The following is a 19,883-nucleotide window of genomic DNA, read 5'->3' as shown; positions in this document are numbered from 1 at the left end:
GTACAAATACTCTGGTAAAAAATATTCTGTTAAAAGTTGAAGTATAGGGTTTTTTTTACTCAAGTACATAGAAGTACATGCTCTTAGATATACTAAAGTACTAATTTAAAAGTGTTTCTAAATACATTTCTGAGTATTGTTTGAGTGTTAATTAGATGTAAGCAACACAACATTCCACATAAATAATGGTTTATATTATGCATGCATAATCTGCAAAATCATATAAATGACACTTTTTTTTTATTGTAGAGCAAAATCTTGATAGGCAACCACAGCAATAATTGAATTAATGTGGATGTAGAGAAAAAACAACAACAACAATAATAATAATAATAACAATGAGTTTCCTGTTTTCATATGAAGAAATAAAAAAGGTCCAGAAAAAAATACAACACCCCCCTCTGGTTTCACATCCAGTTAGATTTCGATTAGCACTTGATAAGGTGCCTTTTTTATTATTATTAATAAGGGAAAAATGAGTAACAATCCTATTTTTAAAATGTACTGAGCAGAAATAAAAAGTAGGAATATTCAGGTACATATATCTTTCAAAAATGACTTAAGTAATGCAGTACACATACTTTGTTAATTCCCACCACTGTATATAGATGATTGAAATGTTCAAGTCATATTATCAAGAAATTCATCCATCAGTGAAAAATAGATGATATCTGTATTGGCATTAAATTGGCACCAAATGTCCAAGTTATATGTTATTTTAATCATTGAACCAGGTCTACATTACTATAAGGAATAAAAACATGATGGAAGAATAGGCTTCAGAAAAAAGAAAAATCTAGTCTGAATAGATAAAAAGGCAGTTTCCACTATGAAACAAAGCCAAATAACTTGGACAGCCCAACTTACAAATCCCACTGTGCCTGTGAACCCAAAAGTACAAGGTATTAACTGAACCCTTGAATCATCTTACACTATTAAAATGAATCAAGGACACAAAAGGATTGCTTTATATTTACATTTTTATTACTCTTATGTTGCAAACAATGACATCCAGATATATCGGTACACAATTTATATTTTGTGTGTGTACATGTGTGCGAGAACAGTAAGATCACAAAAAGCAGAATGAAATTCTTTACGTCAAGGGGCTTCAGTATATTAACAAGGCATAGAAAGCAAACTCAACTTGGAGCTTACTGGATGCACAACCCTACTGCACATACAGAAAAGCTCTAATATCCTTCAACTTCAACTGATACTACATAGTTTTGGAATAGCGCAGCTAGCCCTACACCACTGCCATTAAAAAAGTTACAACCACGTGCACCACTGACATGACCCCTTAGATTGCTAAAATCTGTCTCTTCGTCCTATCTATAACTAATTTTGTATTCATATTCATGTCAAACAGTTCATTAATTGCTGCCTCCATTAAATCCGTATCAACAGAGGTCAATTTTCCTAAATGTTTGTTTTGACACATGCATACATACCTGTTCATCAACAGTTAACACAGAGCAGCCTATTGTTATTGCACTTGTTGATCTACCTTGGAGGCATCTTCCCATTACTACAGGTAGCCACTCTGCAGGTCCATCAGAGTGAAATTACTGGCTGAGATATTAAATCTGCAGTTTCAACAACCTCCCTGATTCAAGAGAGCTTTACTAGATAGCTCATTCAATACAGTGACACACAGCAGTACCACTGAATGTCACAAAGCTTACTTCAATGGCAGAACTTTTAGCGGATTCCCCCCCCCCCCAGCTGACACATACATAGAAAATACAAACAATGAATGGTGCCATGATCACACTAATGAAACCACGGTTTTCATTTAGGTGTTTCATATATTGAGGGGGCACATACACCTGTTGAGTTTGTCAGTAGGCAGCCTGAGCTTTGACAACTTCTACAGAAGACACATGCTATGACTAGAAAACTGTAGTTAGCTGATAGTTATGGTTTTATTTGCTAAAACGGCTATGAGGTTGTCTATAGTAATGTAGATAATATGACTTCTTTTAAACGTTGTGGAATGCACTGGCTCTGTAGGCATCTTTCTTTGATTAATTATGTAGTCCAGAAAAAGGTGAGTATGTATAACCGCATTTGGTACAAGCACCATTTCTTTACAGATGTTCTCCTGGGGATAATCATGACAAAATGAAATGATGAAGTGAGCAGAGAGAACAGCTCCCCGCAAGCAGTAGAAAATGGAGAAAGGCAAAAGAATCAAAATGTAAACCCTGCTTTACACACACCATGTACCTCCTTCAACAAGTGCACTTAAACAAGACGGTTCCCTGTCATACTGTTGATTCGTCTTCTCATTAATATCATCACCATGATTATGCTCACCATGTAATCACTTGTCAGTTGTTAGAGACTAACTGGCACATGATTGGGTCTTGGGGAAAAACCAAGGCCATAGTCATGTTAGCAAGGCAGACATTGTGTTAAACCTGTCAATGCTGACCATGGCTAAAAATGGTCTTCATGGCCTGTAGCGCATGTCAATCTTAAACCTAATACACAAGCAGACTTCGCTGAGAGCATGTCTGGCCCATGTCTCTACACCCATGATAAGCGCTAGATAATCTTTGCAGTGTGAGAGATTTTTGTATATTGATTTAAAAACCAAAAAAAAACCAACCACACACCTCACTCTAGGTTTTATGACTACTATGCAGCATTTAGCACCTAAAATGCATTATTGGAGTAGGTCCTTTGGGGCAGGAGGCAAACGACAGTCAGACGTTTCATTTAAGTAATCGGCCTCTTAAACAAAACAAATTATGCAAATAAAGGTCATACATCAGTAATCCATCAGAATTACAGTAACCATCAATTCCCTCAGAAGCACAAAGCTGTACATTTCAAGGAAAATCTTGACCCCCTTTTGTTTCCCCTCTAGAAACTTAAAAGAAAAGTGAGACTCGCTTTAAGTGCCCTGTACTTGAATTCCCCAGACAGGATCATTCTGCCTTCTGTAACGAGATGCTCGATGCCTGAGCACTGCTAGTGCCTTTCAGTCTTATGGTAACTTCTAGACGATGGTAACCCCCCCCCCCCCACCTTTTTTAATTATTTATTATTATTATTATTTTTTTTTTTGACAGAATACAAGTTTTTGGAATCACCATGCAAGAATACTTGTTTTTCTTTTTATGACTTTTTTTTTCACTCCTTTTGAGGGTGTCTTGTGTAACATTTAATAAGCTCAAACTACATCCAGAATAATTTACATAAAAGGACAATAGTTATTAGAAGAGTGCTGGATGGGATAGTAGCCATGGTGATGAATGTTTCCTGAAGGGTGAGTGTCAGGGTGAGGGGTAAAGTGATGGTAAAGATGGGGAGGGGCAAGGGGTGGGACGGGGGGAGATCAGCGACATTCCCACACTTTGACTGTTTGATCTACGCTTCCTGTCACCACGTAGGGGGAAGTCTTGTGGAAATCTGTGAAGAAAAAGATGAAGGATGTTTGTGAGTAAAACCCATGAGAACATGAAAAAAGGCAACACCATGCCACACTATAGCACACAGCTTAATGTCATTTGGAAAGGGACTATTGGTCATAGCCCTGGCCTCTTGCCATCCTGAAATCACTAGGCAATGGCATCTTACCCAAAGAGGTAACAAAGTGTTCGTGGGCACTCAGGGTCTTCATGCAGCGCTTATTTTTATAGTCCCAGATGCGCAGGGTCTTATCATCTGCACAGCTCACCACGAACTTCCCTCCTGGGTGGAAGAGCACCCCTCGCACCCAGTTATCATGGCCAACCTGAATGAGCGTGAGTGAGTGAGAGTTTGAGAAGAAGTTCAGATGATGTTAAAGTCAAATGCAAGTTTGTTGCCAGTAAATATTCTAGTTTCAAGCTCCTTACACAAATGTTGTAAATGATAATATTTTGACCTGAAATACCCAGGATCGAGGGATTCAAGGTTAAATTACCAGTGTCATAAGGCACATGCCAGTACTGACATCCCACATCTTAATGGTCTTGTCTCGGGATCCCGACAGCAGGAAGGGACCAGGCTTACCACTCTTCTTGTTCTACAGAAAGCACATGACCAAAATTTGAGTTAAAAAGTAACAATGATTGCAATTCTCAAAACGCTAGAAATGTCTGCTGCATCACGCCCAGTTATCAGACACCAGTGAGACTGCGGTACTTTAAATATTATTTTGCTAGTACAATACAGAACATTCATCAGGCCTTACGATGAAGCATTTCTACAAAATGCTGTGGCAGTAATTCTTACAGCTGCACTTTCATCAAGTGTCCTAAAGGAGGGAGGAGACTGCTGTGCACCTCTGAGCCGGTGGCCTCCAGTATGGTGGGGTGGGCGCTGTCTGGGGCCCAGGAGATGCACTCCACCACGTGCTCATGCTCCCGCAGCTCCGCCTTGCACTCCTTGGTGGCGGTCACCCACACACGCACCGTCTGGTCGTTAGAGCAGCTGGCCAACAGTGTACCGTCCTGGTTGGGCCGCACCATCCGCACCCACTCCCGGTGGCCCGTGAATGTTTTCACACAGTAGCTGCACATGTCAGATACATGGAAACAAACCATTTCTGTTGACTCTCTCTTGTGTAAGAACAGCCTTCACTACATACATGCATTAAAATGTTAACACAAATATACTATGAACAGCAAAAGTATATAAAAACAAAAGCAAAGATGAGCATGAATGCCAGTGTGAAGATGCCTTAACAATGATGGTCTAACTGCAGAAAAGTGAAGGTCCACTGAAATCTGTGCCATCCTAGACATGCTGCATCATGACTCAGGAGGAAGAGCAACATGATCGTTCTCTTCGCTCAGGCACACAATTAGCTCGCTGTTCGTTCCGGCCTAACCATACAAAGCCTTCTCTACTTACCCAGTGGCCACCTCCCACATTTTAATGGTCTTATCCCTCGAGGCAGACACTATATGGTCACCATTGGGCATAATGGCAACTGAGGACACATTGTGATCATGTCCTGTGTAAGACAAGAGGGGAAGGGGAACTTCAGTAAGAAATGCTTGGAAGTCAGAGAGTTGCAAAAGCTTTACCTTAAAAAGGAACATGGATGAGTTGGTGGCCTATTATTTGACATGCTGAAGTATAAACACCAAGGATGTTCATTTTAATTCTTAATTCCAATAATGACTTTGTCTTTCTGAAAATTCACAGTAGAAGTAAATATCCTGGATAAACACATGCCAGAACACCGGCACAATATGCATTGAGTGTTTGCTGTTTAAGAGCAAGTGTGGATGTTTCCCCAAACCTTTAATAGACTGGATTTAACATTCTGCCCTAAAAGTGACATATCAGCATGTCACTACAAATCAATTAGTGTCACTAAAGCATGCAAGGCTTGTAGTTATGTGCAGTTAAAGTAATTACCTTATCTTAATTCACCAGGGATCCTTGTTATCTAACTGGGTGAGGGAGATGAAAGTCTCCAAGTTCGCTAATCCTAACCTCAACAATCTCATTCCCAGACTACCCATATAATCCACTGATCTTTACAGGGACATAGCACATAAGGACTCATGTGCAAAGACCCATGTGCTGATCATCAGCCAATCCAATTATCAGTGGTGGATCCTGCTGCTAATGTCCCTGATAGACACCAAAGGTTGCAGGTTCACAGTGTACCCCTGACCACCTTATGCCATTGTGGTCCTCTCACCATGCATGGTCCTGATGCACTCAAAGCCCTGGAAGTCCCAGAGTTTGATGGTCATGTCTGCTGAGCAGGAAGCCAAAAGCTTTCCAGTCTGGTCGAAGGAGATGTCCTGCACAGAGTCCGTGTGTCCCTTCAGAGTGCGCTCAAAGTCTCCTGCCTCATAGTCCCAGACCTGCAATAATAGGACAAAAATGGCCTTGACCTGAGTCGAGAGGAAAGATCGCTGTTGTTCATTTTAACCAAAACATGCAATTAGACTGTTACTGGGAACTTCTGCAAATGGCTGGGAAGAAGCTAGTGCTGAAACAGCTGCATTCAAACCATGACAACACTGCAATGGCCAGAACACAGAACACATACTAATAGCATATTCACTGGTAGTGAAGCTGAAGTTATTACTAGCACTGATTCACTAATTCCAGGTAACTGTATTACAATGGCAAACAGCAATGCTGCAGTGGAAACACAGGATCACCATCTTTCAGTGAGAAACTCACCAGCTTTCCCCAAGTGAACCACACAAATCAGACTTTTTCCTTTGCAGGTAGTACGTCCAACCAACCAATCAAACTTGGGTATTCCTAACCAGGGATTAAAAAGGGCAGCTCCTATGAAAAGGCTGCTGGTTGACCTTTATAAGTCAGACACCTAACAGAGCCCCAAGCCTATAAAGTGCTTCAAGCTTAGGTATACAGGTAATCTAATAGGAATAGGAAAGATTTTTCCCCAGTCCTGAACTAAACTTCTTCCCCTAAATTACAATTATTACACATCCAATTGATAAAAGCGCATCACAGATTACTGCCTCAAAGCCTGGGAAAAGACAGACACTCTGTTCTTAGCTAGCTGTTTGCTGTGAAATGTCAGCGAGATCCAACAGAGACAATAAGAAGGTGAAGATGCCTCTGGCACGGGTACGGCTCAGAGGTGCTCCAAGATAGATGCTTGTAGAAAATGAATAGAGCAGCAGTGATCTGTCTTAAGAGATACTTGGATCCTAAAAAGAGCAAGGAAAAAAAAAAAGAAGAAGAGCTATATAAATAAAACAAGGGAAAAAATATAAACAGAAAAAAAGCAGCACTGAGCGCCATGTGTGGTGCCCAGAGAAGTGCTTGCTCTGCTGTTGCCCTGGGAAACCAGCACATCACAGCAGCTCCATGGAGATGGTAAGTGACTCAGCATAAAAACCTGGGAACACATTCACGTTCTTCTGGTAAAATTTTAACACACCCCCCACCCAAATACCCTGAACATGCTGTGTCACAGGATATGATATCTAAAACCCAACCAGACATGAACCGCTGGATGCTCACCTTGATGGTGGCATCCTCTGAAGCAGAAACCATGATACTAAACACAGGGTGAAAGATGACACGCGTGACAGGACTCCTGTGGCCACTGAGCGCATATTTCTCTGGGGGGCGGGGGATCCACTCTTTGGGGTCTCTCTTCTGCCCCACAGGTCCTCCTAAAGTGATCTCCTCTTTAGCCTCATTCAGCTTGGACTCCAACTCCATCACCTTAGTGAGCAATATAAGACAATGAGCTTTTGAACAGAATTAATGTGGGATCTGCAATGTAAGCACCATGATACCCTGGGGCAACCTGAACATTACAACTTAACAAGATTGATAATTAAAACATACTTAACTAAATTTATGAGTAAATTATGAGTAAAACTGAGTAAATGACAAAGCACTTTTGTAAGTCGCTCTGGATAAAAGTGTCTGCTAAATGCCGTAAATGTGATTTAATTACCATCCTATAAATTATGCTTGAACAATACTTTAAAAAAACATCACCAAAAAAAAAGCTCACAAAATACCCACATGTGAAACATTTGCATTGCTTACACAGCAAATCTTACATTGGAGCCTAAATAAACTAGTTCAACCTGATGTAGGCACACTGACCTTCTTTTGTAATCTGATGACTGAGGTCCATTTCTTTTCCAACAGACCTGCATACTTCTTATCTAATTCTTCATTCTGGAGACCAAAATAAGAGAAAGGGTAATGTGGTAATAAGAATTTCAGAAACTGCAATAGGACAGCGAATAGTCACTTATGTCCAGCAGCAGACACTAGTTTTCTGGATACAGATAAAGACAATGTGGAGTAGAAAGAATGTTCAGTAGACAAGGATAAATCTTTGTTTCAGAGAGAGCAGGTCTTTAAGTCACAGAAACAGGTCTTACCATATCTAACTCTGCCTCCTTCTTAAAAACAGAATAGGCCTCTTCATAGCCATTAGAACGGAGGTAGTCCGCTATCGCTCGATTTCTGAAATTACAAGAGCTTCGATTCAGCACATACTAAACGAGAGACAATAAAATCTTTAACCTGTATTGTCCCTGTACAATTAAGTAAATAGCACCATTGTTTTATGATGTTAATATGACAGAATAAGCAAAATGGCTCATTTTATCTGCTGACATGCTTGCAAAAGAACTCCATAGTCTATCAAGACCAAAATAAAACAAAACACATGAGAAATACAATGACTGATTAAGCTGAGCAATAACCGAGAACAGATGAAAAACATTTAGTAGACGAGGAATACAAAAGGTTAGGTCTTCCTTTAATGTTGAGCTGCTGACGAAGTACCAGAGTCGCTCAAAGACAACAAACCAAATGCAAAGCACAAAATGTTCCAACAGGGAATAACGCTTGCACACACACGTGCACACAAACAGAGAGAACGAAAACATCTTAAGGGAGCCAAAGGATGTAAAGAGCAGGCAGGCTCTCTGTGCTAAATCAGCATTCTGAGCCAGCCTCTGAAAGCTAACCATAGTGTGAAGAAACAATACTAGCAAGCTGAGCCCTCCTACTCTAAATGGATTGAAAAATATAGACTAGACTAACCAAGCAAAGGAGGGAGGGGTGAACAGTGCACTTGTTGTCATGGTTACCAGCTAGTGGATGAAACTGTTCTCAGATGACACTGCGGGAAACGTAACTAAACCAAGGGAGCAACCAGCAGGTGTGCACACACACATGCACATGCGCCACACACAGATGTGCAGCACTTCATCATTAAGTAAACGAGCTTTTCACTTCTTGAGATGGCGGTGAATATTTTATGAACTGGCCACATGGCTAAATTTAGACAGTGAGGTCAGGTTAAATTCCTGATTCTTCCTGGTGCTGGTAACAGATCCTTTAGAGGGAGTGAGTGAGGGTGCGTGTGTGAGAGAGAGAGTGAGTGAGTGAGTGAGTGAGTCAGCCATCAAGTAGCCATGAAGCAAGCAGCAAACACTCAGAATACCAGAAATAAACAGAACATTAAAGATAATCAGGTATTGCTATACTGAAAAATATCTGATCCCCCTTTTAAAGGAAATGTTAAGGTGTGCAATTTTCAGATTCAGATTTCAGATTATATGGAACTTACAAGGTTGCTATTATTTTTATATATTACACATTATAAACAAACCAGTAGAAAATAGTGCAAATGTGGAAAACAGACTTCAAAATATCAAACACAACTAATGGACAGAGGAACAATTGAGTAAACTATTTAGAATGTAACCTTGGTGGAGGGGAATTGAAGGAATAAACCTGACAGATCTACATAAGGTTTATTTATTTTTTTTAATAATAAATCTAAAAATAAACAAGATTTCCCTATTAAAAAAAAAACAAAAAACAAAACAAAACAAACAAAAAAAAACACACCAACCTAAAAATAAAGGAATTTGGTTCAATTTCCTGTTCTTTCGTTTTAAGGACTACCACTATTGCTGGCTGAAGCACAAACAAAAGACCAAGCTGCTCATGCAAAAATTAAGTGAGCACCTCTCTCATATGAAGCTTTATGAAATATTAAAGCTAACTAGCCAGTGAATGTCACTCCCTGAGGCACAGACACCCATGTTGTCCACGGGAAACATTTCTTCACTCGACCCAACGGCTAAGCAGGTGTGCGAGAGCTTACAAGTAGGAGAAGCAAGGATGACAGGGCTGTGAACATTCTGTGGAGATTTGTTCTAATTAGTCTGGAAGCCAGTCTGGGCAAGGTGATATGGATGTTTCTGTACATTTTTAAAAATCCACTTTTCTTCCATTCGCTTACCCAAATTAAATGGTTCAATACATTCAGGTTAATATATGATCAAGCTCTCAAAGTTATAATTGATTGGCTGGGGCTTATAAATTAAAAGGCATCAAGATGTGATTACACATATAGAAATATTGATTATGAGCATGTCCCCATGATTTCCACATGGGTCTATTCCTAATGCGTTGACAATGTTCTGGCTGTGTGGTGGTTGTGAGAATGAAGAATATAGACTCACAGTTCATCTCGTTGCCTCTGTGACAGCACCATGGTGGCGGTGTGTGTGGGGGCGCTGTCTCTGCCCCGGGCTGGGAGCCTGTGGATGGTCCTCAGCACACTGGGTGAGCCCTCGTAGGATGGGATGAGATGGGACAGACACCTGGAGGGAGTGACACACTCTGGGGAAAAGGCGTGTCAGTGGCACCTGCAGCGATCCAGTCACAGGTTCAGGACAGGTGCACTTATGCTAGACAACAGAGCAGAGCTGCACAGACGTTCAGCAGTGGGATCTTCCCTTCATCTACAGAGGGACATTGAGAAAGAAAGAGGAGATTAGACAACATTCATCATTAAGATTCTAGCCAGCTGATTATGTCCATGACATGCAGTAAAAAAGCAGTTAAGAATCCTTGAGACTTGTTTAATTAGAAGATAAGGTTAAGTTCATCTCTTTACAACATTCCACTTGCTCGTTTGGCAGCATGTATCCCGATGCAACCTGAACGACCCATGTACCCTTCTGACAGCAAAGACACAAAGAGCAAGGTCCTGCAACCACATCTGTGTGTAGCCCTTCTAAAGCAGCCAGACTGGCTCTGTGCCTTAAATTCTCTTGTATAATCCAGAGGGTTCACTAAAACAGACCTCCAGATGAATAGGCAGAAGTGTGGTGGGGTGATCTGGTGAGAGGGGATCAAAAAGGCAGAGGCATGTCTTTGTAATCCTTCTGGTCTCAGGCAGACTGAAATATACTCTTGAATCTGGTGGGTGCTCAACGAAACAGCTTGATGAAGGTGAAAAACACCTAATCTTGTCTTCGCCAGCCAGACAAAGCACAAAGCCACATGTAATGTAATGCTCCATTCCAAAGTCCATGTGCCCACATGACAGATTTTTCCCACAAATAAAATAAGATAAGCCCATACATGCATGTATAACCTGGATGGGGGGGGGGGGATCCAACACGAGCCATGGAAGCCTCTTAAGCAAGAGAGTCATTCATGTTGAACCAGCTCCTGTAAGAAGGCCTAGCAAATGTTATTGTGCCTCATAATTTAAAGGCTGGCCAAAAAAGAGGCGGATTGTGAACATGTCCACACAGCTGCACCAACTCGGACACCCAGCTAACAGGTTATGCTACGGCCTGGAACAGCAGTGAGGACAAATAGCATGAAGCCTGAAAACAGAATGGCCACTGCCCAAGCTGCAAAACGCATCAACCTTTCAGTCACTCTCCGCCAGCCTCACACCTTCCTTACACTCGGCATCTGTGCAGCTATGCTTAGGCAGTGGACACTAATGCCAGTCAGCTTCGTTTCCATTCTTTATGTGAAAGCCGTTTGTGTGCTTGTGGCCATTCTCAACAGCCTTCGATGAGGCATGACATCATTTGGCAGCTGTAAATCTTTATTGCTGATATTTAATTCCATTAACAAAGCATGGCTGTGAACTTTGAACAAGTATGCTTCGTTTCGTTATCTAGTGCAGGCAAAGCTATGCGGTTTATGCCAGTGGAGAGAGAAAGGGCTCCAGGGCCCTTTTTCCCTGCAGCTTAGTGGTTAGACTGGGACAAGGCTGGCCATGCTGAGAATCCTAATGCCCCGGGCCAGTCGGACACTAAGAGGGGGGAAGCATCGATGTCCCTTTCACCTGCCACTCAATTTGCATGCAGGTAATCTTCAGTGAGATGCTTCATATAGGGATCTGCAGTGATGAGCAAATGCATTTGGAGGGCAAAGGTATTTACCATACTTCCCTAGCATGCAGGACAGGGGAAACAGAATGCAAGTGGACTGTGTGTGACATAATTGAGGGCACATATAGTTACTATTTATAGTTTAAAGGTAAATGCAAGCAGAAAATGAACATGCTAGGAATGTATGAAAGCTATACCACTGCAGCACTTCATTTTGCTTCCCATCATTCCCTGGGCTATTATAAAAGGTGCTAATTATTTGCATGTCACGGTATTTAGTGTTTGATTATCAGTCATGCTGTTTGATAATACTGAACTGTGGCCTGAGCCTCTGGAGCAGAATCCCATGTTCCAACCACTCTAACGTAACATGGTCATATGTCAGCCAGTGTGCTAAATGCCAGCAAACCAGCCTCCACTATAACAGCACATGTACGTTTTGGAACTGAGGGAATCCAACAACACAATATGTCTGTTTTTGTTTCTGTAACAGAATACAGAGACAATTCTTGGTGCGTATGTAAAAATGAATTGGGTGACTTAAGCGTGATGACAACAGCTTCATTTGGATGGAGAAGAAGCATGCTGAATCTTAAAAGTTGGCTTTGCAATGGCACCTGCTTTGTTCGGGCCTATGCAATTTGGCATAAAATGAGAGGGGCTGGTGCCATTTCAGGCAATATGAAAGGCATTTCTTTACTTCATCGATTTGCATAATGTATAGCCCAAAATGAAATGAGCATACCTGTGTGCGCGCGCGCGCCCGCACACACACACGTGTATTAAGCAGAGGTAGGCTTATCTATCCAATTTCAACACATTCATAGGAAACACGATTTTGAGTAATGTCATGGATAAAGAGGATGGATTTGTGATCAAGATGCTGAATGTGCAAGTCCTTATCCTGACTCTTCCTTGAGGGGAAAAAAAAAAAAAAAAAAAGAGCTTCAAGATAAAAATATATAATATATACCTCCAACAAAACCCTTTCAAAGCCAGAAATGCCTGACTTTTTTTTTTTTTTAAGAGCAACTGCTGGAAATACCAATTTCACTGCATCATGTCTGAAGTGCCCATATGGGGTTGAGGAGATTAGGCCCAACACGGGTCAGGCTTTACTTTGTGAAGCAGGCATAAAAGGTGCCTTGAATTTTTTTTCTTAAGTACATTTGCCTGCAAGGCTGAGACAGAAATGAGCAGTAAATTAAAGTGGGTCACAGCATAAACTAACATTCACAGAAGAATAAATTGCTAGATGGACACCCACCAGCAATATGTAAGATGTAATTCATGGAAGGAACCTTACATATTAAGGTTGAGAAACAACACGAAAATATAAGAATGCTCATATATGTCATTTATTATACAAAGAATTTAGCTCATCGGTTGTTTTGTTTTTCTGGAAAGCAAGATCACATGGTTAAACGAAGACTTCACCCAATACACTGTCATTCTAAACAATATTATTGGATTTGTCTAGGCCTAGTCACTGTGCCAAGGTCAAGATAATGCGTTAAAAGTGTGTGTGTGTGTGTGTATATATATATATATATATATATATATATATATATAAAATGATTTAACAGAAAATTTTACTTCTTGTGTGTTGGCTAATTTGAGCCCAGACCACTGACTTGCGAGCAACATATCTTAAATGTATAATCACATTATGAACACTGTTGCCTGGGAAACATATCCGTCAGACTAAAGGTTCGCTCAAACGGCGGAGCATTCTAAAGTAGTTTAGATTTGTGCTTAGCCAGTAAAGCAGCATACGCAAAATGCAGTCACCACAATACTTAGCAAGACAGTGTTAACCATTTGTAACATTTTTATTGACTATTCAAAAACTGGGCTGTGCCAGCACAAAATATCAATCTCTTTGGCCCGCAAGTGTGTTTGACAGAGACAGATAGCTAAAACATTGTAGACATATGACAAACCTGGTAGATATAGGTTAACTAGCTAGCTACCTGTTATTCTAAGGAAATAATCGATCTAACGGGCCTGCTAATCACGCCCTTGCTACCTTACCAGGACGAACTTCAGTTATTAGGATAGCCAAGTTAGGTTAGCTAGCTAACGCTAGCTAGCTAGGCAGCTTACCAACAGCAGACAGTTAGCCGGGTACCAAAAATAGACCCAGCTCTAAATAAATACATATACATACACACAAATAAATAAATAAATAAAAATAAATAAATAAATAAATCACAGGCACACCCAAGCTACAGCCAGACACAGGAGTTGGGTCAATTAGCTTCTGAGGTCGTCACAATGTCCGCAAGCATATTACTATAGCAAATCTGAGCCAAAAATAAACAGCTAAACGCACAGCTAGCCCTACGTCCTCTAACATCTTTAACAAGCTAGCTGGCTAGGTTACATGACTAGCTATCTACCATGCTAAGTTCGCTAGCTAACCAGAGATACTGGTGGGCTAACATGTTAGTTAACCTAGCTAAGCAAACGCTAGCTAGCAAGTACGATAAACCAATGTTGCCGGGTGGTCTTACGATAGCGTCCGAAAAACGTTACTCATTTAGTTAATGCGTTCTGATTATAATCATCACATACATTATTATTATTATTATTATTTCTGTGACTAAACGACAAGATTAAGATGCATCAGTATTGCAATTCACACCCTATTATTTTTACTCTAACGGCCTAGCCGCCATTTTGAGATATACGGCGCAAATTTTGTATCCACATAGATAAGCATTTTATCGCCACTTTCCCCAAACACTGAGATGAACATCCAAATCTAATACTTCTTACCTTGCTAAATGACGTGTCACTTATTAACCGGGTAACGCAGCTAGACAAAAAGTAAAATGAATAGCTATAATCTCTCCAGCAAGTCACTTCCGATTCCTCGGCTCGGTCAACCCTGTTTCTCCTCCTTGATTACTGCACCGCAATCGTCTATGGTTGCCGGCCACGCGCACAATGTGTCGAGTGGCGCGCCCGCCTTAAGAAGCCCAACTCAACAAAATTTCAAGTCTTTCATCGCAGAAAAAATATTGTGATTAGGCCCTAACAGAGTTAGAGATGTTTAAGAGTATATAAAAGGAATTAAGCGAGTGTTCCTTGTAAGCTTAGTATAGATATTATAGAAAAAATAATGATGTTACATGCTTTACTATATGTGTGAATAGCCTCTCACTGATTCTGTGACTGTTAGCCTTTTACACAGATCATGTAAATGTGCTGTAGCTCACTGTTAACTTTAAAGGTGATGAATGTTTGGCATCAAATGAGCTCAATACCCTTAATGGACTATATGGATTGTTGACCTTGCTTGGAGGCTATGAGATGGGAGAACACACAGAACATATTACACCATGCCCCACCATGTCTTTCATGATAGATCCATAATAACAATCTCTTCATTTACCTAAATATTCTACATCTTGTCTCCTCTGGATCGTGGACCTCCTTAATCCTATGGACTCCACATCCATATGGAGAGAACTGACCTAAATTTATTTGATCCTGATAGAACAGATCATCATCATTTAGATTTCTTATAGAATTTCTGAAATATTGTAAGACATGTTCCAAAACCTAATATTATTTGTGATTATTTGCTTGGACTAGATCTTATTATTATCGCAACTGAGTCATACATCTTAATGGTATGTAACAACCAGTGTTATTGCTTGTTGAAATATATTGTTATTGTTCAGTCACTGTCTAGTACCAATTAGAAGAGGACATGTTTAACCTTTTTATCCTTGGTTCCTGTCACAGTTTTGTGATAACTGTGATATATCTATAAACAGGGCTGGGTAGTAATGGAATACATATATTGACATTATACAGTCACATAAAAAACAAAGTACACACTCTTTGAATTCTATGGTTTTACATCAGGACATAATAAAAAATAACCTGGTCCTTAGCAGGTTTAAAAATAACTACAACCAGATGAACAGCACACAACAGTACAGGCGGTTATACAGGCAGCAAGAGCCAATTCAGCCCTAGGACCCTACAAAGTATGCAACTGGTATCCAAGACTTCTGCTCTGACTGTTGAACAATACATTGAATTTATGATGGTTATCTGGTATAGGGGAAGGTAGCCCAACAATGGAGATGTGGGGAAGGTGTCAGGATTCCCAAGGAGAATTCATGCAAGATTGAGCAGTTCAAGATATCGAAAGTGAGATATTTTTCAATGTCATGACTCAACACCTAATTAAGTACCTTCTGAAGAACATGTACATTGACACTTATCTTCAGAAAGGTGGGATCCCACATGTGCCAGGATAGCTTGTACATGCAGATGTCATGACACAGCTAAATAGAGATACCTGAAAAGGAAAAGGACTTCACAGTACTGTGGATGGACCTCACCAATGCATATGGCTCTATCCCACACAAGCTGAGACAGCAATGGAACAACATGTCACAAATAAGGTCAGGGACTTCATTTGGCTTTCAGATGGCACCATCTTGAAAAAAAGGATCAATGCTTGATGTAACATTTCAGTAATCCTCTTTGAACATTCTGGACAAGTCATCTGAGGTGGAATGCAGAGGCCCTCTGACCAAGTTTGCACCCCCCCCCAGGGTTTATGGATGATCTAGCAGTTACAACAACCTCATTGGATGCAATGAACCAGGTGAAATCAGGCCTGTGACCTAGAGCTCTGGTAGAGATAGTGCCATCAGGGAGAGCAGGGCATGGCTGCTTTACATGAACCCATGATAACCAAACTGATGGCAAGGGCAGGCATCACCTGGTACAAGAGGAGGTAAGAGGAAGGGTTGAGAAGATACGTGTAAGCCGGATGGTAAGTATGAACCAGTAGGTGACATGAACAAGTTGGGAACAGGAACTGTATCAGAAAATCTCTGGGTCCAAGTTGAGAAAGACTGAGCCTTTCCTCATAAGTGCAGTCTATCTACGACTGCCTTCTAAGTCCTCACCAGCATGTTCTTAGCTGCTTTTAACCTAATTACGTATTAAACAATGTATCTGTAACCTAATCCAAAGGAATACTATATTGCAGTAATGTAATCTGTTTACTTTTCATTACTTTTGGACAACTTTTTAACCAATAAACTGACAGTTTTATAACACTGGTATTTACAATGCCAGCCAGAATTTGGCCAACAGCCAACTCCTGTGTAGAGTCATGAACAAACACTGCTCAAGACAAAAGTGCAACACTAACTGTATGTTACATCTGATGTAGACCTTGAATGTAGGCTGAAACATCATGCTTTTAAAGTCAGATTTTTTGCTATAACACACAAAGTTTGTTGTGTTTTTGTTGTGACACTCAGTGTTTGATACATTTTTGGCACCTCACCTGTTGGTTGAAGCACCTCATGAACAGACCGGGGGAGGCGTAAAACTTATAAACATGTACCTTCCCCAGCAGGCTTCACCACTGTCCACATTAATACTGTTCTTGTACAGTTTTTCCTGCCACTTAAACTTTAGTAAGTTGAAGATGGATTTGTTCAGATCTGGGTAGACAACTTTGTCTTAGAAACTATTGTAATAGAAAAATAAAAAAGAAAGCTCATGGATTTAAATGAAACTATTAATGAAAGTGATAAGGACTACATATAAGGCATCTACAAATATGTCCACTGTCTATTAGTCTTTGATAGCATGTAGAACTTACTCAACATTATATATGAAAAATAAATGGGGTAAAGAACTTAATGTAGAGTTGACACAAGAAGCGTAACTTGGAGCGATCATGTGGCGGACGCATATTTTGAGAAGAGCGAGATTTATTAAGGGCAAATCCATAATCAGAGTCGTAGTCACAGTCCAGGGTCAGTTTACCAATATGGAGGGAGCCAGGTAACATGATGAGACAAACAGAAAGTAAAACACGATGAGATGAAAATAAATAAATAAATAAATAAATAAAGAGCAAACACAGCAGGGTTTAGTAAATCCAACTACAGAGAATACAAGAATGGAATCAGCAAACTTAAAAAAAAAAAAAAAAAATTTAAAAAAAAACCAACAAAAAAAAAACACAGGTTTTAAATACACAGGGTAATGATGACTAACAAGGCACAGGTGATACAAATAAGGTGAAAACCAAAACAAGGAATGAAACAAGAATGGTAAAAATGAACCCATGACATGAGACAGGGAAACCTTAGAGACAGGGCAACATAGGAGGGGCCAACTATGTATTATTTATGAAAAATACAACAGAGCAGAGATAGTAGAAAAACCATAAGAAGAAACTGTCTTAAGTCTCACCTTCCCAGAATGAACATATACTGTGCAGGAGATATTTAAGATTAAAAATTAAGAAAAAATTACATGAATCACAAACTAATGTAAAGCGCAACTAATGTAAAGTATCTACTCTTTGGCTGTAAAATATAACCAGCACAAGCTGTATCTGTTCACTTCTTCTTCTTCTTTTCTTATTTCTCTTTTTACTTTAAAAAATAAATGAATATTAAAGTCAAATAAAAAGACAAACAAAGCAGAAATTAATTCCTGTCTAGCAATGAGGACACCAGCTAGTCAGTTCCTGTCTCCAGTGTGGAAGATGCCACACTCTAATTCCGAGCATTCTTCCATTATATCTGGACTACCCTTTCTGTGTTTTTGGTCTGCGTTTCTTTGGATTGTGGTTTTTATTGGACTTGTCTGCCCTACCCTTTTGTGTTGTCTTCTTGTGACTGAACTCTCAGCCTTTGCACTGACTCTGATATCTGGACTATGTTTTATTGGTACTGTTGCCCTATTATGAATGCTTGCTCATGGATTTTTGTTCTTCTATATTTTGTATTACATTTTAAGCCTGGATTAGTTCGATTAATATAGAAAATGTTGAGGTAACCTGTTGTCTTAAAAAATATATTTAAGCTTTGGTGAACAAACAAGTTTAAGTTGAATGTACAGGTAAAGTAATCTCAAGAGCCAAATAAATCAATTAACAAATAAATTAATAATGATACATAATAAATGTTGTTAACAATTTTTTACATTTATGTACTCTTAAAATATAACCAAAGGCCTTATGTTTATTGAGCATTGTGTGGAATGGACCATTGGGGAATCATTGAAAAGTGCTACTTCAACCATGTTGCATTAAATCCTATAAAATGTGTCACAAAATACCAATTCATTAATAGAGGAAAATGTTGGATATTTGGTTAAATATAATTTAAATATAAATATTAAATATAAATACTTCTTTCACCTCAGAATCTAACCTCTGCCTGAATACGAGCTGACTGGCATTGTGTTGAAATTAAAGATAAATATATGTGCCTGTTTTGTTTTGTTTTTTAAATCCCCATACCTTGGGTTGAAGATAATTATGTGTAGAGATGCTGAAACAGTAAGAAACTTAAAGAAACAGTGGTGTATTTTATGAGCAGTCCAGAAGAGTGGAGGGGTGGGGTGTGGGGGTAGTTCCATGGTAATGGGAAAGGTAATGATTGGTGCTTATCACAAGAATAAGGATAAAAGGGACAAGGATAAGGCTAAAAAGAGACAATAAAAATCTTCTATTTCCTCTTCCCCCTTGGATACTGACTCTCTTGTTCGCAATAAGTGAGGACTCATTTGACAGAATTTAAATGTTTATTGGTCATTCCCTAAGATTCCAAAATTGCATGTACAGATGAAATTGCATGTACAGACGAAATTGCATGTAGACAGAATTATGTGTACAGATGACATTGCATATACGGGTGATATTGCACGTATAGACGAAATTACATGCAGTGACGTGTACATGTGAAACTTCATGTAAACATGTCATTGCATGTACAGACAACATTGTGTGTACAGATGAAATTGTGTGTACACATGAAATTATGCATACAGACGACATTGTGTGTATGCACAAAATTATGTGTACAGACAAAATTTCATGTACAATTGAAATTATATTTCTAGATATGTGTACAGATGGCATTACATGTACACATGAAATTACAGGTACAGACAAAATTGCTTGTACAGACAACATTGTGTGTACAGTACACATAAAATTACATGTACAGATGAAATTACCTGTACAGATGACATTGGAGGTACGCATGAAATTATGAGTACAGATGATATTTTGTATACACTTAAAACTGTGTGCAGATGTCATAGTATGTACAGACGAAATCTAGAAATTACATTTCTAGATGATATGTGTACAGATGACATTACATGTACACATGAAATTACATGTACAGACAAATCTGCATGTACAGATAACATTGTGTGTGCACATGAAATTATATGTACAAACAATGT

At 39.6% G+C, this 19,883-nt stretch overlaps 1 protein-coding gene across 1 annotated transcript; it reads right to left on the bottom strand.

Moving 5' to 3' along the window:
* Positions 1-962: 962 nt before the first annotated feature.
* Positions 963-14,560, bottom strand: pafah1b1b (platelet-activating factor acetylhydrolase 1b, regulatory subunit 1b). Its single transcript, XM_027018398.2, has 11 exons — positions 14,409-14,560; positions 9,951-10,232; positions 7,848-7,932; positions 7,564-7,638; positions 6,964-7,170; positions 5,654-5,822; positions 4,852-4,954; positions 4,281-4,509; positions 3,920-4,021; positions 3,592-3,748; positions 963-3,423 (listed from the first exon to the last, which is right to left on the bottom strand). The coding sequence occupies exons 2-11, from the start codon at positions 9,980-9,982 to the stop codon at positions 3,350-3,352; spliced, it is 1,233 nt and encodes a 410-aa protein (XP_026874199.1). The 5' UTR covers positions 9,983-10,232; positions 14,409-14,560; the 3' UTR covers positions 963-3,349.
* Positions 14,561-19,883: the final 5,323 nt, after the last annotated feature.

This window comes from Electrophorus electricus, chromosome 6 (assembly GCF_013358815.1).
Source record: "Electrophorus electricus isolate fEleEle1 chromosome 6, fEleEle1.pri, whole genome shotgun sequence".
Classification (NCBI taxonomy): Eukaryota; Metazoa; Chordata; class Actinopteri; order Gymnotiformes; family Gymnotidae; genus Electrophorus; species Electrophorus electricus.
This window is presented reverse-complemented; position numbering and strand designations above follow the sequence as displayed.